Source organism: Platalea leucorodia (genome assembly GCF_965183815.1).
Source record: "Platalea leucorodia genome assembly, chromosome: 3".
NCBI lineage: Eukaryota > Metazoa > Chordata > Aves > Pelecaniformes > Threskiornithidae > Platalea > Platalea leucorodia.
This window is the reverse complement of record NC_138825.1, coordinates 23640301-23666585: the sequence shown is the minus strand read 5'-3', so window position 1 is coordinate 23666585 and position 26285 is coordinate 23640301. Positions and strand designations below refer to the sequence as shown.

Sequence of the window (26285 nt, the reverse complement as noted above, 5' to 3'; positions counted from 1 at the left end):
ACCTACTGTATTTTTTATGTCTAGACCATATCTCTGTCATTTGCTAATGGGTGTGTCAGTGTCCAAACTTACTGAAGTCAAGATAAATGTCATCTGTGGTTTCTCCTCTATTTGCAAAGCTTGTTATCCAGTCCTGAAGGCACTTCAGGTTGTTTGGACACTAATTGCTTCTGACAAGTCCACATGAGCTGTTACTCAACAACTTGTTTTCTTCCAGGTGCTAACAAATGGTTTGTTTGAATATTTTTCCACTCTTGTTCTGTCTTTAATTCATCACTGCTTCTTATTCCCCTCACCCCCCCTTTATTTTTTTTTAATAGATAGCATAGGTTGCTCTATTCCAACCTTCTGGTACTACGTACTTGATGCTATATTTAAAAGTATCTATCTTTTCTTATATGTAAGTGTAATTGCTACTAGAAGCAAGGAGGAACAGTAAAGTAGGTAAGGAGTAATGTATTAATTTGTGGCAGATCTTTTAAAAAGTTTAGGTAAGTGTAGAAAAATGTGCAGGTGCCCACAGTCCTTTGCATCCAAGGCTGTGCATTAGACCTGCCTTGCTTGTAGAAGAATGGCGAGAGGGACTGAATGCATCTGTGCCTAGGTCTCTGCCTCTAATTATGGTCTGTGTCTGGGGTTCTTTACGTTGTGCTGTGGCCCTTGTTCACCAACTGGTCAATTAATTGGTTTGTAGCTTGCTACGTACTTGGAGAAGTGAGACAGACCTTGGGAATCCCTTCTGTCAAAATACATTGCAAACAGCAAACTGAGTTGCTGGCTGTGTGTGAAAGTCACTTGTCAAATTTGAACAGTGTCACAATCATAACCTTTTTTTGTTTTAAAAATCAGTCTGACGGACAATGAGTAGCATTCTGTAGTATCTTTTACTCAGGGGTCTCCAGAGATGCCTACAGGAGGCTATCAAATGAGAAGAACAGAGCTCAGCTCTGACCCTCCTCATGTTGCATTATTATCATTGTTCCTTTTTTTCAGATGGAATTAGGATTTGATGCCCGTTCAAAAAATGGAAGCTATGAAAAGAATGGAGAAATAACTTCTAAGCATTTTCTCTCAGGCCTCTATTTTGAAATAACCAAACGAATTAAGAAGTAACTTTTTCATACTCTTTTCAAGAAATCAAAACAAAGCCGTATCGTCTTTCTGACTGAGTGTACAACATTGGCTAGGTTTGCTATTCCAGAGCATGCAATTGATATTTATGAGAAACATAATATTCTGGGTTCTTTGGGCTTTGTCTCTTTGGACAGAGACTACTCAAGTTTCATGCCAGCACAGTACCTGGCTCAGGTCTTCAGGACAGTGGTGCTTCGTCACCTCCAAGTATTAGTGATTTCTGAGTATCATTTTTTCCAGTGGCCTATATTTGATCCCATGGATTATGTTATTTTGCACATGAGCTCATCTTTTTTACCTTTCCTCTGTCTTTCCTTTTGCTTCAAGTCTCAGTGGCTCCCTTGCTGTGTCCAGGTGTCCTTCCCTCCACCCTTGGGGTAGCTGGCAAGGGAGAAGGGGTCATTATGTGTTTGCAGTGCTTTAGGCAAGCAGTGCCACAGTGTAACCGGGGATGTGGTTTATCATAAGTAGGTGCTGTTCACCTACTCATTAGATTAGCACTTTGGTAACCTCTTTTCAAAATGAACTGTATGTTCATGAACTGGATCCTTAGCTGCCAAAACTTTAAGCAGTTGTGTCCGCTGCAGGGAGAACTGCCCTAATGTATTCCAGCTGAGCTGAGAGCAGAGTCCACTTCTGATGTGCTTGCATTGTATTTCTTTTAATTCCTTTTTGAAGTCAACTACAAAGTTTTAATTTTTATAAGTGGCGAATCTGGAGGGTAGGTGTGCCATATTTAATCTCCCCAAAACTTGTTGGTGTTTCTATGTGAGAAGTCACTGATTACTCCTTCCCTCTAGACAGTACAGTTAAGAGCTCAGCTATATACACGGTGGGATAGAAGATGAGGTTACAAAGGATCTGCTTGGCAAGTGGTCTGTTTCCCCGCCATTGCTGACATGTCCTTTTTCATTTAGTCTACTTTTAAAGGCCAAGTGGAAAAGTTTTTGCAAGTTGCCATTTGCAATACTTCTAGAGGCCACCTGGGTTATTGGTTTGAAATAGATGCTTAACTGCCAGCTACAGTTAGGTGAAATATGGAACCATGTCAAACCAAATAGAAAACTACACTGAATATCACAGTCTAAAAGTATGCTAATTAATTTTTTGGGGGGGGGGGGGAGTATTTCACCTCTTCACTTTACTCTTTCTGGTCCACTCAATTGTCTCCTCAGTTTTTATCATCCTGAGGCCAGGAGTGCCTAAAAAAGTAATGCAGCAGTTCCATAACTTCTCTTAGTGAGCAAGGTGGACTCCAAGGTAATGATATTACTGCCCTAAAAATTTCTGTCACTTTTTGATACATGCTTCAGATGTCTCTGTATGGTTGAGTTTTGATCCATTCCATTACTTTTTGTATAGGTATTCAGTCTTTGTTGTCTTTCATCGAACTCTGGAGCTGCTCCATCTCCTTGCTTAGCTCCGACTTCTCTCCATTTTGACACTATCCAAATGGAAAGAGATGTCAAGCACTGAAAGGAAGATTTTTCTCTGTGTGTGTGATCCCAGTTAATTTCTGTAGTAAAAGACTTATTTTCGCCTGCCCTTGCAATCTGAGAGCACGTTATTTTTGCAGCAATATTGCAGTGAGAACTCATTTATCTGCTGTACGCTATCAACCCTTGTTGCCTTGCCATGTCCTTGCAGTTGGACCAGTTTTTTGGATTATTTTCTCAGTCATTTTAATATTTGCAATTACTTCTTATTATGCTTTTGCGCCTTCTAGGTTCCAGTAATGCTTTTGTGTATGTAAAATAACCTATTATGGTGTAAATTTGAAGCTGTCAAATATTTGTTCTTTGTTACTTGGCATGACTATAGGTGGTTAGCTGGTGTCTCGTACTTCTCATTTGAATGTGTGATCCTGTAGTGTTATAGTATCTGTGTATCAAATAAACAAAGCCAGAAAAAAGGTATCACCTCCTCATTACAGATGTAATTTGCATGTGCATTTTGAAGTCACCTTCCTTGGGAATTCTGAAGTTCCACCTCTGAAATGTGGACTTTTATCTTTTGATAGTAGGTCAGCCTTGGGTTGGGAGGAGCTAAAATAGTCCTGAAGCATACTGTGTTTTGTGTAAATGTGTACAATATTTCACTGTTGCATGTTCTTCTGTATCAGTGTTTTAGAAGGACTCTGCCTCCAGGGTATGCAACCAGTACTTCAAACAAAACACCCAACTCAACAACAAACTCTCTGGACAGTTCCCTGTTTCACAACCTACTTTCCAGTGTGATGTTCCCTCTGAATATGGTTCTTAAGAAGCTTAAGTGTCCTGTGTAATTTGTGCCAGTGTCATAGGACTAAAGCAGTAAAGACTACTTCTGGAGCCCTACTTCTGCAGGCACAGGTCAGCTGAATACCTGCAGAGCCCCATCAGTAGGAAGTATGACTAATAATGCATGTAGAGCAGAAAATTTAAAATTTGCTGTGAAAAGCGACCATAGTTTTCATGCTCCTTTGAACTAATGTGTTTTCAAATCATTCTTTAGGTTATTCTGAGAAGCCACTGATGCATTCCTAGTCTGTTTTGATCTTTAAGAAATGCAGACGTTGACTTTGTAATTGCTATCCATATTCATTATCGCAGTCATGGTGTTGTATGATGCAATTTGTGGAGCCGTTTCACTGAATGTGATCTCTGTCTGGAGTCTGCGTTAGTTTTGGATCCTTCTGAATCATAAATGGTCAGAACATCTTTTTCTAATATTTAGTTGGATATCAGCTTGTTAGTCTGAAATATATATTACTTTATATTTTTGGTTTCTTCATGTGCATATATGTGCATGTGTGTTTGTATGCATGCCTCTTTCTCTAGAAAATTTTGTCTCAAACATTTATTCGTGCCCAAAAAAGCAGAAAGTAAGTTGCTTGCAAATATGAAGCCAATTTTTTTTGCAATTATTGCAAAAATTGTAAAACAAAATAGGTGAAACATCAGGTAAAGGGTTGAAATTAATTGAGCAAAAATCACCATTAAAAATAGCAGGCAAAAAGTCATTGGTTGTTAAGCTTGTTCCATTATCTTGGCAATACTGTGAGTCCGGTCATGGTGTGTATCCGTACCCCTGTTGCTCAGGTACCTCTGGTGCAGAGCTGTCCCACACAATGGTTTTGTTACTGTGATGTCTCCTTCAGTGTGTGGAAAAAACTCACCAATAAAAAGGAATCAGAAACTCAGTCTTGGTGATGTATATCTAAAAAGCCCATCCTCTGCAGATGAATCTGAAGCAGGTGGCCACACTTGGAGTGATTGATATTCGTAGTGTCTCGGGGAAAGACGTTTATCTTGTGCTTTGGAAAATCCAACTGGATCCATCTAGCTGTTTTATTTGGACACAGGAAAACTAGTCTAGCCTTGTAAACCTGAACACTCAGCTATGAATAGCACAGACGAGAACTGAGTGCCCACGATGGTATGAACTTGTGCCATTTCCTCATGTGTTAACCTGTCACAAGGAGAGGCCACACTATAAAATAACACTCGAGTGTCTGTAGTGCCCTGTGTTACCTTGTGTGTTGCAAAAAGACAGTACAAACCTGCAGCAGCAGCGTCGCGGTGAACTGTGCCATTCTCTCTTTGGTCTCCTTATTCCCCAACTCTCCTCTTCCGTTCCAGACACTGGCAGGTTAAAATATAAAAAGTGCATATATTGTAACAAAAAACTTAATCCTTTTTCAAGCTGTGTATGATTTTACTCCAGACAAGGCAACTTTCCAGATTTACATTAACCAATATTTGAAATGGGATGGTTTTAAAACTCGGAAAACTGTCTAGGACATCTTACTATGTTAGCCTGAAATGTTTCAGAAAAACGATCTTCTTTTTCTTATTTTCTTTCTTTCTTTCTTTTTTTTTTAAGAATATCAGAAATAGTGAAGTTTTGTAATAGCAATAACAAATATTAGAACTTGAAAAGCTCAGACTCTTGAACTATAGTTGTTTTGGCAATACAATTTTTCTTTTCCTCTTCTTTTTTTTTTTTTTTTTTTTTTTTTTTTTTGAATCGTATCACTATTCTGGAGCGAGCTGGGGAGGCTCTCACTTGCTCACAACGGCATTATTTACTCACTCTTAATGTGCTTGGACCAGTAAAAGTTGGAGACCACAATTTCAATCAGACTGGAAAAGGGTGGTTTTGAGTAAAAAGTAGACTGTTGGAATAAATTACTTCTAGTCATCAGTATCGAGAACATTTCTAGCATTGGGTTAAAAAAAATGTTCAAATGGAACAACAGGGTCTGAGAAGCAATGGTCTTCCCACATCTTGCCACTAGTCAGAGGTTCTTGCACAAGCATCTGTGCTGAGTATTGATGTCTTTTCAGATTCAAAGGGATTTTGCTTGTTTCTACTTTGTATTTTGAGAGGTAAAACCTGCATTTCGGTCCAGGGCAACGCAGTTCCAGATCTGGTATCAACAAGGAGAGACTGAAGTGGAGCCATCAGTTAACAGTATTCTATGTTTCTCTCATGTCTAATATTGAGCTGAGATCTATCAATTGCGTTGGCAATCCCCTTCACAACAGGAGAAGGTGGGAATATTTTTGCCCTTCCCTGCCAGTGGCTGTGGCAGACCATGGCAAGATACTGTCCTCTGCACACATGGCAATCTCCCTTTACCTGCCAGTAAGGTCTCGTTACCTGTGAGCAGTTTGGGTGGCCAGGCTTAACGGTAAAAGGATTCTTCAGCTGGTGGTTTAATGTATGGGGTTTTTTTAGTATTGTGTTTAGCCTTACTGCAGCTGTCCTACAGCCATGTCATTATGGCGTAGTCCTCTTTCCTTAGCTTCAGTAGAGAAATGTACTCCTCGCACGTGAGGAGGAGAATGGGCTTTCATGCTTCTAAGGATTAAGTTAGCAAGGCTTAACTTTCCACCTCAAGGCATGTGAGCACCATATAGCCTATACGTAGATATGTAAACTTATATTTGAGGCAAACTTTCTGTCACTGAGTAAGATGACTTTTGTTATCAACACCCCCTCTCAAATGAAATATTGGACACCTTTACTTTCCCTGTGTAGATGTCTTAGTTGGGTATTCTTTTCTCCTTTCAAAGACACCACTAATTCAACAGTGTTTCAGCTTCAGCCAGGTAAACCATTTAGGTGGACAGTTCTGTAATTTGCGATATGAGGAAAATCCATTTACATTTAGTTACAGTGCCGCTGAGAAAGTTCTGAGACCCCTGACTGCTCTGGCAGGAGGAGAAAGATGGGTTGTTTTTTTCTTATCTGCGTTTTGAATTCTACACACTCTATTATCATTTTTCCCTATCCTGACCTATAAATGCTTCTTGAACAAGTCAGTGCCTCTCACTTAAAGGAGTCTTTACAATGTAGCCAGCTATACTGTTAAGAGCTAAATACGTGTTGGTATATAGGCATGGCCAGCCATTGCATTCACAAGGGAGAGAAGTTTTTAAGCTAAGAATCCTGTCTCTTCCTAACTCATGCTGGCCATGAAGCATCTAATCCATGCAGTTAAGTTAGTAGGAGCCAACATTAAATTCAGAAGAGCTCTTCCAGCCTTAGGGGGTCTTGCAGTTCTGAACAGAGCACTTGGAAGTTAGCATTTGTCAAGACTGAGCCTGTATGGACACAGCCCTAGATTAGCAGGTGAGAAATGCTTGGAGTTTTCCTTCCCAAGCCATGCTGCATGGTGCCATTCAGCAATGCTTGATTATAAAGAGAATTTGAACTTGATTGTTTCTTTATGACTCTGTTCTTATTCTTCAATATCAGCAGTATCTTTTGCGTGCAAGGAAAAGGCCAGGTAAATACATCCTCTTCTGCCTTCGTAGCTGTGGAAGACAGCTTTGAGCAGGTGCCTTCAGTCTGGCTTCCCTAATTCATTCAATGGTAGGGCTAATGATGTGTAAGCAGGGCAGTGGTCAAATGTGTGCCAGACCCTCCATCAGGGAAAGGCCTTCAGCTGGCTCTCAGAGCTATTCTGTAAACATTATTATAAAATGTCAGAGGTTTGCATGCGTTGGTCCTCACTTTTGTGCAGATGATAATGTCACGGGGAAGGCTTCTATAGGACAGAGCATGACAAACCAGCCTTTACCTTCTTTCTCTTGTCTTTCCTTTATGAAGGATTATAACAAAAATGTAAGCATATATTCCAGATTGAAAGGTGGACTCTAAAAAGGCAAGTAGCACGTGCCTCTTCCCTTAGGAAGGCATTTCTCTTAACTATGGTTTTGATTGGTAAATGATGTTTCTACAGTCTTGGGATTTAATATCTTAATTTGAATTGAATAAAGCCAGTCGAATACTGTTTGGCACTAGGCAACAAAGTACATACGTTGAGATGCCAAGAAGAGACTCTGCTAAGCTCTAGATGCTTCACATTCCAGACCTGTTACCTTGTAAGTGTAATATTTACCGGATTTCAGTCCAGCTGGAGATGAAGAGCAGGCCTGTGAAGGAGAGGAGAGTTAGGGAGATTTTAAGCTTGAGGAGGAGAAGCTTGAATGAGCTGGTACAGCATGCTAAATTCTTCCTGGGTAATTGACTTACATGAAGACATGTAAAGAACAGTCACTCATGGGCAATTTATTCAGGCTAAAATCAATGTGCATGGCAGTAAAAGAAAAACAGAAAAAGGAAGGGGGAAAATAATGAAAGGTCTATTCTAGCTGCAGATGAAAAGCCCTAAGCTTTTGTGTTTGCAAACGTGAATGGATTCTTACAAGGGCACAAGAGCAGTTTTAACACTTTTGCTCCTGTGCACACTTTGCTTTTGTAACCAGATGGCTTTGTCTACTCAGAGAACTTCTCCTTTAGAGTAGAGTTTGTGGTCCGTGGTTCAATCAGTGCTTGAAATCTTGTTTACAAACAGATCTGGTAAATGAGCAAAGCTGAATGACATTTTTAATCTGTGCAAATCATAAAATCCAAAGCTTGAGAAGAAATGAGGAAGCTTTGCAAAATCACCCCGATATTGCATGTTTCAGTCCCCTGTGAGTGCTGCTGGAGAAAGATTTCAGATTCTTGTCTACCAAAGTGAAATATTGGGGAGAAGCTGGATCCAGTTCAGTTGGACTTTATTGGATTATGCCTTCATGCTATTGTAGCTGGAAAAACGCTACAATTCCAAACATGATGTGTAACAATTGTGCAAATTCCTTAATCCTGTTTTCCATTCATTTATGAAGTAATTAAAACCATAGACCTGGAAACTGTTTTCACAGGCAACTTTCATTTGCAGAGGCCTATTTAATTTCATGTATTTTATGACTGTATATTCAATTTTACTCTCTTCCTCTTCCAGAAGAGAGTGAAACTTGGTGGTGTTACCTTCATTATCAATCTGTGCATTGGCTCGGTTTCTTACAAGTTGTGCATTATTCCACTCTACAGAACATGACAGTGTAATTGGAGCGGGGGGTATTTCATTTTGTGCTCCTTAGAGGGCACCACAAAGTGCTCTAATGAAAGAATGATCATAAGCTTAAAGAGGAAGGAAAGTTTTAAGGGACTAATTGAGGAGGGGAAATGGCTGAGTGGTTTAAAGGAATGAAATGATGGGAGAGCTCCAAGTGAGATGAGGCAGCAAAAGTAAAAGAACTACCACCAACTGTGATGAATGATAGATGTGCACTTAAAAACTGTGGTCATGGGGCTGTATAAGTCTGCAGATAGAGGGAGAAAAAGGCTAGTTCGTGGTTTGTTCAGGAGACAGCAGTTCAAAGGTACATCATCTTGTGTGCGGTAGTCTGCAGCCATAGGTAACAGGCAGTACTTTGTGCTCCAGATCTATGGCAATAGGACACTACCCCTTCTAGGTCCACGTTAACAGGAAAAGCAACTTAGGACATGGTTTATAGCACACTCTTACTTAGTACAGTCATCCATGATGGAGCAAAGACCGCTGCCCTACTGGGTTCTGTGGGATGCACTGTTTAATTTGATCTCTGTGCAAGGGATCTATGTTAACCAACTTCTGTCAGTTAAAACTGTACTCTCTTCCCATTTTAAAAAGAAAAATTTTGGGGGAGACTGGATGGCTCTGTCTAGACTGGAATTTAATCCAGGCCAGGGAGGCCTGGAGAGTGTTAGTAACAGGTGGCTGTCCATTGGCCAGCTTGAGATGAATGGGATGAGCTCAGCCCAGCAGGTAAATCTCTGCATGCTCGCAGAAAGTTGACGCTCGTTTTCATTTCTCTCACCAGGAGTTTGAACTGGAAGGCCACTAACAGCATAGGCATGAAAGCTATCACCCACTATTGCTCCTGCACAGAGGAGCCATCTCCAAAACACAGGTTGGGTAGGTTGAGAAAGCAGTAACAAAATTCAGATTGCAAGCGTGAGGTGCATGAAGAATTTGGTCCTGTGAGCTCTCTTCAGTCTGAAGAGCTTCATGAGGACTGGATTCACCCCGTTCTCCCTCACTGCTAGAGGCTCTGAGTCAGGAAAGCTTTTAAGCACATGGCTGCGTAGGAAAGCTCATAGGATGACTTCAGCAGGACTGTGTTTAAAGTGAAGCCAATGCCTATGCTCTTTCTCTTAAGCAGAGTAGTAGGCTTCTTGCCCTGTTATTCTACTAAATATTAAGACTGATTTTACCACTTATATTACCATACATTCACTTCCAGTTGGTTGAACCACCTTGCAGATGAATAAGAGGGGAAATAAAATGTTTGACTTGAAAACAAGAGAAATGATATTTGGATTATTCTGTGCTAAGGTAGAGAGACACATAAACACAGCAGTATGAACAGCTTAAACTGAATTGTGAAATAGCCTGAGAATGTCTTTTCGCTGCCATTTCCTTGATTTCAACACCACAGAGTTTGTCATGTATGACGGCTTTGTGGTTGTTGTGACACTGTTGGAGAAAATTGGATTTGGGGAAAGTTTTCTTAGTTCTTTAAATAATTCAAAATGTTTTCCAGTTGTGTGTTTTTTTTTTCCAGCGCAACTTTTTTCTGCAGCGGTACATTTTTTGTAAAGTACATTTTTGTATAGTGTTGCGTCGCCGTGGCAGTGTATAATCCTCAGGATGTATCCAAGGGATTTCCAGCCATCCTCTTGGATTTCATAACAATACTTGTGATTAGAAGCTCTTCTACACAGAAAATTAAAATGCAGATGCGTATTCACAGGCTTAAAGCACAGCTCAAGTCATCCAGCACTAAAGGCACAAGTCGGAGCCTGTGATGAGCGTGTTTGCTGTCAGAGTGCAAGCTGTACCGAACTGACATTTAGTGAATGGCCTAACTTTACAGGCGTAGACATATGACGGGTAACCACAGCTTACCTTAAAAGAAGTATTAAGTCCATTTCCTTGGAGAGGTTAGACTTATAAACATACTAGCCTGATTTCTAGTATTGAAAGTGTATGCCTGTGCTTCTGTCCAAGGATCAGGCTTAATCACGATCCTCTTCACTGGAGCTGCCTTATGAGGTCCCAAAAAGACCGCCCTGGTCTCCCCAGACCTGGGGAGACCTGACATGGGTTTTCCCTGCAGGACGACTCTCCTGTGGCTCTCGCAAGTGGCCTGACCCTGCGAGCTGGCTGTCTTCTCTGCCTTGGGCATTGCTGGAGGAGCGCCGCTTTCTTCACCCGACTTGCGCAGCCCCTTGGGTGGCAGGTCCCACGGGGCTGCGGGGTGCCTCCGTCCCACCTGCTGCCTCGGCTTCAGTGCCTGCCGAAACCCCGGAGCTGGGAGGAGGGAGAGGTGCAGAGCGTGCGCAGCTGCGTGCAGGCGTGCCAAGCTCCTCTTGTATGCTGACGGGGTGAATAGATTTATAACAAGTAATTTTTGTTGGTGAGTCTGATGGATTCAATAAAAGTATGTCTGCACAACATATATTTTTTAAATATAGCTCATTAGTAAATTGGCACTGAGATAACACCATGAAGCCAGTTTTAATCCTGCTGGCTGAGCTGTCAGTGCAAGTGAAATTCATGAGAAAGGTGCCAGGAAGAGGAAGGATTTTAAAAAAATAATAAATGTACTTAGACTATCTCAAACACACGCACATACATCTAACCTTACACCTAATCTGCTGCTGAGAAGGTAAAATGTTTTCTTAGATAAAAATTATTCAAGGTTACTTGGGTTTTGGGGGTACGATGACTGCTTAAGGGTTTTTAGGCACTGCAGTCAGCATCCCGATGTCTCTGTGTAAAGCAATACAATATACAAATAATGCAGCTGGACTTGTGATCATGTCTGCCTCTTCAGCCGTGGGTGGAGAGGTCTCTTGTTACAGATTGCTTCTGAAGATGTCACTTCAGTAGCATGCAACCAGAAGAAGGTTGGGAAATGGAAGAGAAAAAAGGTCTTTGTTACAAGGAAAACTGTTGGTCAGTCTTGGGAATGGTGGAAGGCTAATCTGATCTGGTTTAAGTTGCTGAGGTCATTGCAGCCATAAAAACTCAGCTGAACGGTGCCAGCATGTCAGGTCTTACTTTGCCATTGAGAAAGGTTTGTGTTCCCTGGTGAGATTTTTCTTTTTGCCCCCCCCGCCCCTTTTTTCTTTACTTTTTTTTTTTTTTTTTTGAGGAGATAGGCGATTGTACTTGCAATTCTTGCTTATGATTCCTAGCTGAAAGAGGAGCAGCCCTTCATGGAGAGAGATGAAAGACACTAGGAGTATTTTTCTTACATTCCAGTGTAAGCAGAATAGCAAAGTACATACCTGAGAAGTTTCCAAACACAACACACATCTATTTACATATTTGATTTCAGTGGTGATACATGATAACCTGGGATTTCATTCAAAGGATCCTGATGGGGATTTGAAAGGAGGAGTTCTTCCCTGAATGTTCACAAAATAACTGCTGAAAGCTGAAGGACCTTTTGTTGGCAAACTAAATTCACAGAGAACAGCAGGCAGAGAGGCTAGAGACAGCTTTCTTGTGCTGAAAATCCTTTCTGTGCTTACAAGCGTGGGGGTAAATTCCTGGCCCTTTTGAAAGTGATGGGAATGTTTTGTCAGTGACTTCAATGGGACCAAAACTTCACTCGGGTTTCAGAGAGGCTTTGGTAAGTCTCTAACTTGGTCTAACGCCTCTTAACGGATGCAGCAGCTTTCCTGTTAGCTTGTTGTGCATCTTCCCAGCAGAAAAGGATCTGTCAGCTCCTGTCAGGAATGCATGGTCATGGGCTTGCTACGTTGGCAATCTGATCCAGGAGCGAGGGACACATCTGAAGATGTGCTTTTCTTCTCTCAGTATTAAAACTGTAGTGTTGCATAAGCAGTGGTGAGATTATGGGGGGGTTATGTTTGAGAGAGCGAGCTGTTGTGCTGTTGCTTTACCCCATATGTTTTAACCTGCCACAAGATTAAGGTTTCTTTGTTGAGAAACAAAGATAGCAGTATGGTTTGTGTTTGCATTCCCTCTTGGCTCCTTTACATGACAGGTGATGTGTAAATAGGACTTTGAGAAGAGGAGAATTGAGTTCGGACCTTTCAGACTTTCTAAAGTGCGTGGAGATTTGTATGTGCTGAAAGATGGTCTGGAATGGAAAAATCAGCATTTGCTGCTCTCCAGAATACTCCCGAGTAATTAGGTTACACCAATTAAGCATTGCTCAACGGCTCAAAATTTAGACCTGAAAATAGCTCTCATGTGATGCATCAGTGTTGTTCGCAATACCCAGCCCCTCCGCATTTCAGCATGGACGAGGGAAAACAAGCCAACAGCCTGGAAAGCTTTAAAGGCAAGCAGAGAGGAGGGTCTGGTGAGTTCACATGAGGGAATTTTTCTTCAGGAGATTTATTTTCAAGCAGTTGTAACGGCAGGGGCAGAAAGTGTCCACTGAGCACCCTGCACCTGAGGGGGACTCACAGGGGTTGCCATACGGGGTGCTAGTTTACCCCCGTTTCCAGCTACTCCAGCTTTTGCAAGTAGGTAAATAGCCTTTCTTGCTGGGAGAGAAAGATCAGGCATGGGGCTGTGCTACGCGTGCTGCTTTGTCCCGAGAGGGGCCATCCCCTGGGGGGGACTCCATGCTCCTTTTTAAGAAATAGGAGTATTTGGCAGTGGTCACACCAAGTCTGCCTGGGTTGGAGTTTTATTTTTGTTTTCCTGAAAGGGACTGGACAGTTTCCCCTTTCATTTTAGCCAGAGGTTTCAGCGATTTCAAGTGGCTTTTGATCCTCTTCCAGCTTCAGAGGTTTGGATCCAGGCAGTTGATTCGAGGCTCAGTGCTCAGTCTGACTCTACCATAAGTTAATACTCAGAGAGTTTTGTTTTATAGTAGAAGTGGTCTTCTGGGCAGTTCTCACTTTCTTCAGAGTTGCAGAAGAGAAGTGCACTTTCTTAGAAGAATTCAGTCTATTCAACAGAATGCACTCTCAGGACAGGAGAGTTTGTAAAGGACCAGGATTGTGGCTTGTAATTGCCTCGCAGCTGCCCTGTGGCTGTGAAGTAGTAATAACACAAGTTTTTGCAATCTCTGTGCTGATTTACCTTAGCATACATTTCAAGATGTAAACTCATGCACGCAGTCTGTAGTTCTTACTTTCAGGTGTCTTCCTATATGTTCCACAGGTGTTTCCTTTTTGTTCAGGACAGCCTGCACAGGCAACTGATTTCTTCCAATTGTGTAGCTTGTATGGAAGAACTGTGCTCTGAGGTTGTTGTTTCCTAAGTATTTCCCAATCCCAAAACACATTCAGATTTTCTAATCTTCTCTGCAAATGAGCAGTGATGGGGAACAGGGGAGGCACAGAGAGAAGGTTAGAGTGGCATCTCACAGGAGATGCACCGCAGTGCTTACAACCTGTCTCTGAAAAGGATTATTCTATAGGCATCATTTTTTGATCGCACACAGTGTCTCTTCTGATAAACTGGTTAATTCTTGCTGCCTCTGCTCTGACAGCATGTCACTTTGATGGGGTGTTTGTTCTTTAATGGTCTAGTCAAGGAAAACATAGGAGCTGATCACACTGACACCCAGCATGGACCAGTACTGTATGGACCGATTAGATGAAGGCTGGAGAAGATACATGATATCAAAAGAAAGGGAGGGAGAGGAAAGATGCACAGGGGATTTTTCTGACTTTTCTGCTTTTTTGGTAGTTTTTTTTTTTCTGGGTAGCCCAGTGGTTTGGCCTCTCATCCTGCAGATATGTTTTTGAATTTTTTTAATCATTATTATTTTCTACTTATGTGGCTACACTCCAGCTCACAGAGACTGACAGAGAATTTTTGCTTTAGGTTTTTGGGCAAAGTGAGCCAAGGAGGAGGCAAGATTTAAGGTCATGTCTCAGCACCCAAGGCTGGGGCTAGCTGGCCAGGAGAGATCCAGCTCCATTTCAGTGCCAAAACCCAAACGTAATTTTCAAAAGATCACAAGAACAGTTAGGCCCTTTGAAAATCAGGCCAGAAACACCCAGTTGGAAGATTTTATTCTGGGGACTTTTGGAAAAAAATAAAAAACATCAAAAAAACCCCATGCCTTAAAATACTGGGTGCTGAACACCTGAAAATCTGGTCTAGTCTTTAAAGCCTGGCTAAAAGCACAAAAGGGGTTAATCTCTTTCTGATAGCTGTACATTAGCATTTATAGCATGGTCTGGGGTCTGGGAAGAGAAGCTGGGTCTTTCTGTGCAAGCCTGCACCCACGTTAACTCACCGTCCCCTTGCAGCAGCGGTGGGTCAGGCAGCAATGCCTCTGTGTCACTCATAGGAGAATGATCGTGTGGACTCTGTGTGAGGGTTTTGGTTATCCACTCAGACAAAGCAGAGTGCTCCTGCAGTGTTTCTCTTTGGTGTTAAATTTGATTCCTCGTTGCATTTTGGGTGATGGAATAGCTGTGAACCTCTTTCAAGAAGGGTTCACGGGGGATCTGTCATAGCCCAAACTTAGTGGCTGTTGGTCTTGCACCTCATAGGAGGTGGACAAACATATGTGATGTTGGCCCAGCAGTTTTTCTTCGTATGGTACCTGTAGGAGAGGGAGAAGAGAAAAAATGAAGCCATCGGTGATTGTTCAAAATACATATTTTGTCTTCCTTCTTTCTAGCTGGTATGAGTAGTATGAATTTTTTCAGCCTGAACAATGTTTCAGACTGAGCCTACAAAGACTAGTAGCTTTGTATTAATAATTGTGAAAGGGTGGCAGAGGGAGAAAGTCCAATGGAAAACAGGATTTAAATGAGGGCTTTCTGGATGATAAGATTCAGTTAAATCAAATAGTTCAGTCATACAGGAAAATAACGGCCCTTTTTACAGTGGTCTCCAGACCAAATTAAGGAACATCCAAAGTCAGTTTTAGCTGCAGCGTGTAAATACTGTTGAAGTTGAGCTTGTAACATGATTTGGCCCAGCTCAGGGAGAACAATTACAAAAAAATACATAGGTCTAAAATGGCTTGTATTGTTACAGCCTTAAAAAGGCAACAGTAGCTTTTCTTGGCAGGGTTTGATGTCCGCTGTACGACTCATATCCAGCTGCAGTGTGCTAGTAGAGATGAATTGACAGAAATTAGGGAGCGTGTAACAAGATGCCCTTCTCTTTGCATCTTCAGAATGACCCACAAAGCCAGGACTTAACCCGTTTTGTACCAAGAATCCCATGCGGCAGCTTTGCTAGGACAACACCAATGATTTGAGTTTTATTTTACTGCTTGTCTTTGCAAGAACTTAACCTAAACCTTAACATAACTCTAATTATGATTCTTCAATGGCTAATTACACTGTCTTAGTGTCCTTACTATTCCAGTTGCATTTTGACCCAAAGACGACTGCAGGATGTTTTTCGCCATTATAAAAACCAAGAATACAAAAGACAGTTACGTAAGAGTGTCACAGTCCATCAAACTCCAGAGCAATGGGAGTACCTTGAAGGAATTAATTATTTGGGTAATGGAAACCAGACCACCAGATTACTGTGCTATTGAGGTTGTAGCTTTGGCTAGTCATCTTTTGATTCAGGCTTGCTGAAGCGATGAGAAAGTAGCAGCAGAACCAGAAGCCCCTTGTCAGATTTTAAGTAAGGAGCATATAATTTCATAAACTTATCTTCAGAAAATTTCATCTTTGCCTCATTGTACCTAACTTTTCAATCTGGAGAACATCATGGGCTTGTTTACTTCTTGTCTTAGTGTGTTCTAAAAGAGGAATAGCAAGCGGTTCAACAGCGTCACATATGTCACAAAATCTGATAATTATTCTGTTCTAAACCCATGCCTACCTAGACCTTCACTGCTGTATATTTTGTGGACACGTGGAGCTTGACAGAAACAGTGTAGGCATAAAAAATAAACCATGTATTTGTACTGTGTGAGCACCGCCAAGTGTCTTTGCTCTGAGCACTCTAGAGTCTGCTAGTGACATTTATTGAGTCTTTGTAGCCAGTTTATGACATAATAATTACATGTATGGATTCCCTGCTGCCTATCAGGAGCTCAGTGGGTCTTCATTACAAAGAAAAAGTTAGCTAATATAGGAAGAAGTTACTGAAATAAGAAAACATCTTCAGGACTGGCTTCTGTTAGCATAACTGGTGAAAGAAAGTAATGTTTAAAAAGCTGCAGCAGGAGTCCCTGTAGGAGTGAGGTTTTGTTTCGTCGTTTTTTCTCCAAGGGGAATCACCTCAGGACTCTAAAATCTACTGTCTTAGTGAAGTTGTACTGAGGCTTCCCCGTGTGACTGCAGGGACAGGTCCAGGGGTCAGTACTGGTGGTAAAGGAGGGAAGTGGTTTCCATCTCCAGTTGTTCTGATGTACAAAAGGGTCATGCAGCAGCTGGATTCCCAATCTCTTCTCTTTCTGTCTGTCTTTCTGATGAAGAAAGCTCTGTCTTCCTTTACGTATGTCTGTCTGTCTCTATCTATGCCAAGCGTTGGCATATCCATGCGCAGTAAATACCGAGACTGAAGGTATCACGGAATGTGGAATCATGAACCATCTGTTCCCCTTTGACATGGATAAATTACTTATCTAGGGATCGTTCAGTGGAAGATGCCTAGCTGCCAGTTTCTGGTATGAGTTCTTCACCAAAAACAGGTGCAATAACAGAACACGTACGTCATGTCTTGCATTGCGCGGTAGGTGCGTGCATACCCTGTTCTCCAAGAAGAGCTGCTCCAGAACCGTTAGGCCTCAGCTGAAAGCCTTATCCACTGTGTTCCCAGCAGTTTTATTCTGACTTTCAGTGCAGCATCCCTCCTCAATAGCAAATGGCTGATGATAGATAAAGGTAATAGCTCATTGGCAGCTTTGTAGGTAAAAACTGGAATATCGGAGTAAGTCTCTTACACTGCTTTCGTACTTGCTGCAAGAGGCTGGAAGCGATGTCTGAGCGGAGAGTGGCGCAAGTGTTTCTGTCCAAGAGCACTGATTAGCTAATGGATGTGCTCATAACTTAATGTGACAGCAGGATAGAGTTTCAGAGCTAATGGAAAGCTGATGTACAACTGATTTACCTATGAGGGCCAATCCCAGTTCCCAAATATAACCTGTAGGCCTCCGTATTTTGGTTCACTGTATTTATATATCCCCTTTCATTGCAGAGAGGAGGTTTCCAGCGGGATTCTTCAGTCACGTCAGGGTCAGGAGGGGTGAGCAGAGTAATTATCCATGGGCTTTGGGAGCCCAGATGCATTAAACAAGTTTCTAATTTCTTGGAGAGACTTTCCCTGGAAAAGAGGAGAGGATTTGTGACCCGAGTGTGCCTGACAGGAAGGATGGGATCCTGCTGGAAAGATGTGCCGTTACAGCTGACATGCTGCCCGTCCTTCCAGCAGTCTTGCGCGTGCTGCTTCACTTACCACGTCTGGATGTCCTTAAAGGCAGCCTGACCCAGCTCGTGGCAGGGACCCGTATGTTGAGCAGAGCGTAAAATTCACACAGGGGGAGAAACGGTGTCATGTTATGCAGGGTGGCTGCTGCTTGTTACAAAAAAAATGCAGGATTTGCTATCAGTGAGCTGAAATCTAAACAGCCTAAATGGTCCTAATAGTTAGAGGGGTTAGGGAAGCTTGCCAGAGCGTGGAAAGCATAACAACTGCATTTAATAACAATCAAGCTACTCTTATAAATATTTGCATGTGCTGCTTCAAAGCCTACTACATGGTCATTCATGTACTGCAGTTAGAAAAACGAGGAGGGAAAAAAAAAAAAAAAGAGGGCGAGAAGAAAAGGGCACTCCATGTTTTGTAGCTGCCGTAATAAAGAATGGGCAAAGCACCAGAAAGAAAAGAAACCCTCCAAAGTTTAATAAACACAAAAGGGAATAAAAATAAATCTTTGGAGCATTTATTACAAGCCCTTGATGGAAGGATTAGATTGAAGCTCTCAGCCTTTCCAGTGTGGGTGTATGTGTGAAGTCGGCCTGTCTGGCCTCTTCCAACAAGAAAAGAAAAGTTGTTTACGTTTTGTAACTTGGGCTGTGCATATAATTGATTTTTTTTTTTTTTTTTTATTTCAATAGCAGAAATGAAAATTCAGAGGGGGGGAAAAAAAGCCTCGTTTAGATACAATTGAATTTAGGTCTTTTTCCTCGCCAGAAGAAAAGCCCAGCTTTCAGAAGAGCTATGTCAAACAAAGTGTTTTGTTTTGCCTGAAATGTCAGTACATGCAGTACTTGGGAGAAAAGCTGTAGAAATGCAGGGCTTAGTTCATCAGACACAACTGCGGAAGGCAAAAGTGTCATCCTCTTATGCAGGAGATTCCTGACTTGGGGAATATCTCCAGCATGAAACAAACTCCTTCCATTCCTACTTTCAGTTTAAGGGAGCTTGACTCCATCTCACTCTCCTCCCAGGAGTGATGCCTGGGGTTCTACATGCTGTTCTGGATGGTCAGTAAGAGGATGTGTTCAGTCTCCCCTGTTGACGATGCTCCAACCGGGAGCAGTACTGCAGACTCTTGAGTATTTTGGGATAGGTCTCCTACACCCCTCCCATCGGTGCTTTTCTGCTCTGTCAGAGCAGGGTTGCTTTCTGTCCTAGTTGCTGGCACAGGAGCTTAGAGGATGCTGGATATTGAACAAAGTCAGTAAGAAGCACAGAAACCACAGTGTCGTTATGCACTTAAACACTGACATACCAGAATACTTTTTAACCTGGCAGTTTGGACTGTCCTGTGTGAAGCAGCTGATGAAGTTTCAGTGCCTTCAAGGAAAAAAAAAACAAAAACAAAAAACACACCAACAAAAGAATAAAAAAGCTAAACTTTTGATGCTCGATGTTCAGCGGGCTAAAGGGAGGAGGAGGTATGCTGCCTTCACCTTCTCCAGCTGCATTTTATAACTCTTTCTCAGCTGTACTGTGGTGATTGTGATTATCATTATTACAGCTGGAAGTCTTCAGTTTTTTGAGGGTTGAATTAATGCATAATTTGAAAATGATAAAAATGGAATCTTTCATTGCATTTACTATTCCCTCTCTCCAAAACAAAAGAAATTTGTGTTTTCCTAGCTACAGGAAACATATTGATTTAATTCCGCTCATTAATGGTAATGGTTCAAACAACACTTACGGAGTCTAGTCTGCAGCAGGGTAACTCTGTGTGTGGACTAACTTGGTCAGAGTCATCCTGGCATCTACTGGAGTCATTGGCCCAAAACCAGAGGGGAGTCCAGAGGTATCCAACTGAGTCTGAATTGATACAACTGTCAGGTTAAGGTGGAGTCACAAAGAGAGATAAATTGCAGCATCTGAGATCACTTAAAGGCTAATCCAAAACCTTGTAGACTCCATAGGGTTCTTTCCATTCCCTTAAAGAGAGTTGCAAGTCTCAATTCTTAGTCTTAATGTTGATTAATTTTCATGTAAACCCCAATTCTGCAGTCAGCCATTCTTTTTCAGAGGAAGGGTTCCAGCTAGTAAAAAAGAAATATTTTTTTCAGCTGTCCATGAATAATGCCTTTTCCTGAATTGACTTCCCATGGATACTGTTGTGAATGATAAAGAAATCAAATTTCTTATGTGGGTTTTTGCAAGATCTAAAACTACCTTATAAGAGAGATGAAACTTCTGTAAGACAAGAATTCATTCTTATTCATGGTGGGTGTCCCACGCCTGCTTTCCAGTGGAAGGTGAATACTCGTTTGCTGTGTATATGAATGCACATATGCAAACACAAACACATGCACACTGAAAGAGTATTCCTTCTCTGTCTACCTTCTTTATATACGAAAGAGAGGAAAAAATGTAAATGCAGAGATAGTCCGGGAAAATCCATTCAGATACATATTCACAGATTTGTAATGTACAATATCTAAAATATAGAAACTGAAAAGAAAGACTACAAATATAGCACAAGAAAGTTCTAGAAATAAGTTAGAAGCTAAGTATAAATCAAACTGACAGTTAAATAAGACTTTTCAATCTGAAATAAAGTCAAGATGGATGGGGTTTGTCTGTGCCAGGGCAAGTGGTTGGCTGCTAGTTTGGCTTGTCCACAGGGAATGAAATGGTAGGTTGATGCCTCAAATAAATGACAGGGAAGGACAACTTCCAACTCATCCTGGAAGCATCAGTCTTATATATACATATTATTATACCAAATTATATTCCTAGTAGGATTAGGTTTGGCTGAAGAACAAGTAGTAGTCTCGGAGTATAGCAGAAAAATAAATTGAAGAGATTATTTCTCTCGTAAATGAGGATATAATCTCTGAACTGAGTAGCTTTTATAAGAATTTGCAAAATGTATCAAAATTAAGATCATCATTGCATAAAGTTAAGCTTTTCTCAGAAGACCTTCATTTGGTGTTTTGAGAGAGACCAGCACTAATGTGTTGCTCGTGGGAGAGAGGAGCAGTTCTGGTGCCTCCATTTTTTTTTGAGTTCTCACTGTAAGATTGTAGCAGTATTCTGTCAATAAGCCCCATAGCCAAGAATACTATGATCATGATGCTTCAGGGTTTATTTTCAAGCACTGCAGATGTAAAAATTTGAGAACCTTTTTTTTGTTTCTTTAATTAAATGGGAGCATAAGGAAGCCTGGGGCTTCCTGTTCATATTTATACTTCCTACCCATTTGACCATACTGAGGGTCTGCTTTGGGAGGTACTCTTTCAGAGGATTTTTTTAAGTATTTTGAGAACTTGTCATCTCTCACTTATAATGCAGTTGAGGCCGAGATTACTTCTTTGTCGTCAAAGATTTTCTCATAGCTAAGATTATTTTTAGGAGTTTTTACCTCTGATCATTTGAAAAAGAAATTTTGGCTCAATTATGTAGAGGAAGCGTGTTTGTGAATATTGTGAAGACAGAATAAATTTGCTTTATTCCTCATGTGACTGTCTTGTAATTGGTATTTATTCTGTAGTCAGTTTGAACTTAGAATTATTCAAAAAGCTACAACAAATGGGTTGTTAAATGTACAACTGCAAGTGGTGTTGCCCTGTGTAGCCAGGAGCTGCTGTGTTGCTCAGAAGTTCTGGTAATAGCAGCCAGTCTAGAAACACTAAATATTTGAAGGTCTTTAAGTTATCAATATGTCTTATTGATATGAATAAATACTATCAAGGATTTATTCCAACTACCTTTAATCATCAGTAGTTAGAAATAAAAGTAAATGTACTGGACTTGGTTTCTTCCATCTCTTTAGATAGAAATGACAACGTGTGTGTTCTATCTATTAAGAATTAGGTACTTCCAGAAGAAGGTACTTTATTTGATTGATAGATGCCTGGATTAATGGCCTGGATGGCCGAGGGAGGCAGCGGAGCAGGAGGCCTCGCTGGGATTTCAGACGAGGCCTGGGTCTTTCATGGGCACTGAACTGCTCACCTCCCTAACGTCGAGGCTGTCATCTCCTGCCACTGCATGACAGCTCCTGAGCTACGTGACTAGTGCGAAAACTTCGTGTTTTGTAATTATTACCTGAAGTCTTCCTGCTGGCATGGCCCCAGGGAGGCCTCAGCTGAAAATCACCCCCCACACCCCCCAAATACAGTTTTCCTGTTTATTTTATCTTTTTCCACTTCAGTTTTCACACTGTAAAAGAGGAGGAAACCTTTTTCTCACTTTGAATGGAGATTTTTATCAGGGCCTTTGAGTCATTTCGACTCCTCTCTGAGCTTGGCTCTGCAGTCTGAGGAGAGCCTTGCCAGGCCTTGCCGGGCCTTGCCGGGCCTCGGGTGATCGCTGAACCCTTCAGGGTAACCCGGGTTGTGCTGAAGTGCTTTGCTGTGTAGCCTCAGTCAGGGCTTACAACTGGGAAGGGGGAGGAGACTGTTTTGAAACCTAAATGGATATGTTTAGCACTGTTATTGAAGACTTGAGTCCATTTTTCTAACTGTTTTTTCTGCTTTCCCCGATATGTAGTGAGAGGTGGTTACATTTATGGCTTTTACTGCTTCCAAGTGGTCAAAATTCATGTAATTCTGTTTATAATGTCTACTGTCTGCTTGCCTTTTCCCTCTCTTTCTTCTTCCTCTTCTATTCCTGCCCTTGTCACTATAATCAGAATGAATTTTTTCTTCCAATAAAACCCTTTAATAACTAAATATGAAACAAAATCCGAAGCTGGCTAATTTATGCTCCATATTCTGAGGGGAAATGGGCTTCAGAGAACATACAGATCAGATGAGTTGCTGTTACTTGTAATCTTAGCGGATCCCTGTGAACTCTGTGGAAGTGTGAAGGCATTTGCCAGATACCAACTGCTATGATTTTTTCCTGATTTACAAGCATCCGGGATTTTCCACCAGTATGTTGAAAGAGGGGAGGTTTAAATGCATGACCTGAAATAGAGTTGGAAATAGTTGTTAATCTGTTGTTAATACCATTAATATGGTATTCCTACAACCAAACACGTGGGGTTGTTTGGGTTTTTTTTTATGAAATTGTTATTAATATTAAATTGGTCATTGGAAACTGAATCATGCTACAGATATTTCCCTCACCGAGGCTGTCTTGAATTACACTGTTTTTAAAAAAAATAATAAAATCATACTGCCTTCTTGCAGACGCCATCCCACCGAGCTATTACAGCCTTTACTTCCGAATCGTCAGATTTGATGTCTCAGCGATGGAGAAGAATGCCTCCAACTTGGTGAAAGCTGAGTTCAGGGTCTTCCGCCTGCAGAACTCGAAGGCGCGTGTCTCGGAGCAGCGGATAGAGCTGTACCAGGTACAGTGGAACCTCGCATGCGTCAGCTCCCTGTCTTTCTGCAGCAAACCCTCCTTGTACCCATCTAGCAGGCAGAGCAAACCACGGGGAGAAGCGGTTGAGTCCTGTCTTTCCAAAGTGGCCTCTTATTTCCTGTGCCTTTCCTAGAAAGGACTTTGTTCAAAATCATATGAAGCTGAAATGTGCAAACTTTTTCTAGCAATTGTACCTCAGGACTCCAAAGTTTCAGCATATAGTAAGTGACAGAATAAGACATCAAACAAGTCATCCCCAGGATCTCTGTCTCCTAGCACCTGGCCTGAAGTCAGATTCCTCTCTTTGGCCTGTATTCAGGAGAAGCCTGTTAACTGTTCCTCGCAGAAATGGCGTTGTTAATAATTGAGTTTCAAAGCTGAGGAGTTTCAGACCTGGCTTCTGTATAGTAGCCCAGGGGTTGAGGCAAGGCGGTGGACAATTCAGAGATTGAGGAGTGAGGAAGAAAATGACCCCATGACTTTCTCACTCCTGAGTGTTGGTAAGACTGATGCCATTTAATCTTGAAAGACTTCAAAGCCATTAAAGTCGCTTACTAAGTCTGTGCGTTTGTGCAAATATTCTCTAGAACTAAAGCATAGTTCACTTTGCTGAGAAACACAACAACCAAAAGGGGCTCAGCTCTCAGCAGTTTTGTACTGAGTAAAACTCATGGTTGTTCCAGCAACTTGGGACTTGTTCTGCTGAAAACCCTGCCAGATAGGATACCACTTTTACAAAGTGTAGTGAGTTCCTCTCTGGCTCTATTCTTGCTGCCCTCGTTAGCTATGCCTCAGCACTGCCCTGGGTTTGCAGCACTGTAGAGTCTGGTTCAGATCCAGTGGGTGCAAATTTGAGTTAGTCTTCTCCCTCACTTTCAACGTTCACCTTTTCCTGCCTCATCTGGTCAAGTGCAAGCCAAACTTGGAACAGAGAGGAGGGAATTTGTGTTCACATGCTTGCAGAAGTGACAGTATAAGCCAACCTTAAAGGCTGACAGGAGGAAAAGGCTCACTGGACTGTTCAGACATTGTTTAAATGTAGGAGAAGCGTGGTTCCCAGCTGAATGTGGTTCAGGTCCACAGGTGGTCACTGGGCGCTTGGCTTCACGACTGCGACCTGGCTGCCTTCCTTCCCAAGGACAGGCTGGCAGAAAAGCAGAGTAAATAATGTGTCGTTTGTTAAAAGAGAAAGCTGGGAATCTTTAATGAGAGTCACTGGTGTCATCTATATATAACAGCTATCACAGAGAATTACACTACGAGTCCCTGTGACGCTGCCACACCAGCCGGTTGAAATGATTGTGTGTTCTGGCTTGACCTCACTGTTCAGACACCCTAAAAGGAATTGATGGCATCTCTGGGCTTTCTGTTGTTCTACTTCTGAGACCTGTTAGTCAGCCACCTGAAAGGAGTACAGCTGTGGTTGCCTGAGCTTGGTTCGTTGCTTTTCCAAGGTTGAGGAATGTGGGACACAAAGGGTTCAGCAGAGGTAGGGAAGAAAGGGCCTTTGCTTGGCTGGGATTTCACCTTGTGATGAGAAGCAGCTGGAGCTTATTTGAGAGAGCCTGACACTAGCAAGCCTGTGCTCATGGAAATGACTGACACCTGCATCCAGGGCAGGTACTTGCATCCTTTAGTTAAATATATAGCTGTTGAGTAAGGCACTTTCTTTTTTAGGCTGGGTGGGGCATACTTAGTGAAGTGTTAGGTGAGTAATGAGTGCAGGTTATTGTAGGATTAGGTCTTTTCTCCACCAAGTAACAGGCAGGCCAAAGGCAGCAAGCTCTAAGTGTGTGTGCCAGGCATATTTTAAGCATGTTACTTTGTTCCTTTGCCTGTAGAGAGGCAAGCTGTCTCCAGAGCATTTCCCTTGCAGAGCACCTATTAAAATGATAAAAGCTGCCTGTTAGTTCCTCTCTGCTTTGCTTCTTACAAGCTCCTGTAGTCTTCTGCTGGTTGTTTTTTTCCCCCTTGGTCATATTTATTTCTTGCAATCTTGTATGCAGAGTCCCTAAATACTGCTGCATCTAATCTCCATCACAACTCATGAGGTTAGCATGCAGTGTTTAACAGGAAAAGCAAAAGCAGAGAGAAATTGAGGATGAGAGACCCATGATCCTTACGGGTCCCTTCCAACTAGGTATTCTATGGTTCTATGATGTATTGTAGGACAGTGCTATAGAAAGCATCCTAAAACTTAGTGTATGAATTTTAGAAATTAGAAAGAAGAAAATCCAAGGAGCTGAAGGTGAGGAAGGATGGGTAGGAGACATTGGGTGCCACAGTGATGCTAGAGGAGCTTCCGGGCTGCGTAATGATAGATTGATAATGCAGATAGGGGTGTCTAGCAGTGGAGGAAGGTACAAGCGTGTGAGGTAAAAGGGGAGAATGAGGAAGATGCTCATTTCAGTGGAAGTGGGAGAGGCAAATATGTTCTGTAAGGGCTGAAGACTTACTCAGGTATCTTTGCTTCCAGTGTGAAAAGCCATGCATGGAGAGTGAACCTCACAGGGGAGATTGCTGGTGGAGTTGGCATGTGCAGCCACCACTCCTCCTCTGTGCATAAGCACTGCTTCCTGTCTTGTGAGATATGTGCTGGGCTTGCCAGGGCTGTTGTGCCCTGAAGGAACAATGTGGTTTTTCATCTTGCATAAGCAATATTTAATTATTAGGTGGGGTTTTTTTTTTTTCCTTCTACCAGGTTTTGGGTTGCCTGGTGTTTTGCTTTGTTGAGGAGATCTTCTTGGTGAGGGTTTTTGAAATTCCTCTCATACCTGCAGTTTCAGGGAATGGTTGTTCCCGTGTCCCCTCATCTTTCTCAGTCAAGCAGGAAGAGAGGGGCAGAAGTCTTCTGGAGAGAGTCAGAGCTCTCTTGTTGTGGTTCACTGGCAAAGCGGCTGTCCCTGAACGCATGCAAGTCTCCTAACTGCTCTCCAAGAGCTCTCTGATTTAGTCCAGTGGCAGTTCAGTAGTAGTATATATACCACTGGTGCAGAAGAGACAGTACTACTCTGAACGACTATTTTAGGAACAGCTAGAGACAGATGTGCAGGGTAAATGGAAAAAATAAGCAAGCAGAATA

The 26285-nt window shown here is 42.0% G+C and overlaps 1 protein-coding gene across 1 annotated transcript in view; it reads left to right on the top strand.

Moving 5' to 3' along the window:
• TGFB2 (transforming growth factor beta 2) overlaps positions 1-26285 on the top strand; it is a gene marked incomplete at its 5' end in the record, with an annotated part of 67477 nt that overhangs the window by 23508 nt on the left and 17684 nt on the right. Inside the window, one exon of the mRNA XM_082307907.1 lies at positions 23026-23189. Coding sequence (XP_082164033.1) covers positions 23026-23189 — 164 coding nt within the window. The remainder of the gene's footprint in view (positions 1-23025; positions 23190-26285) is intronic.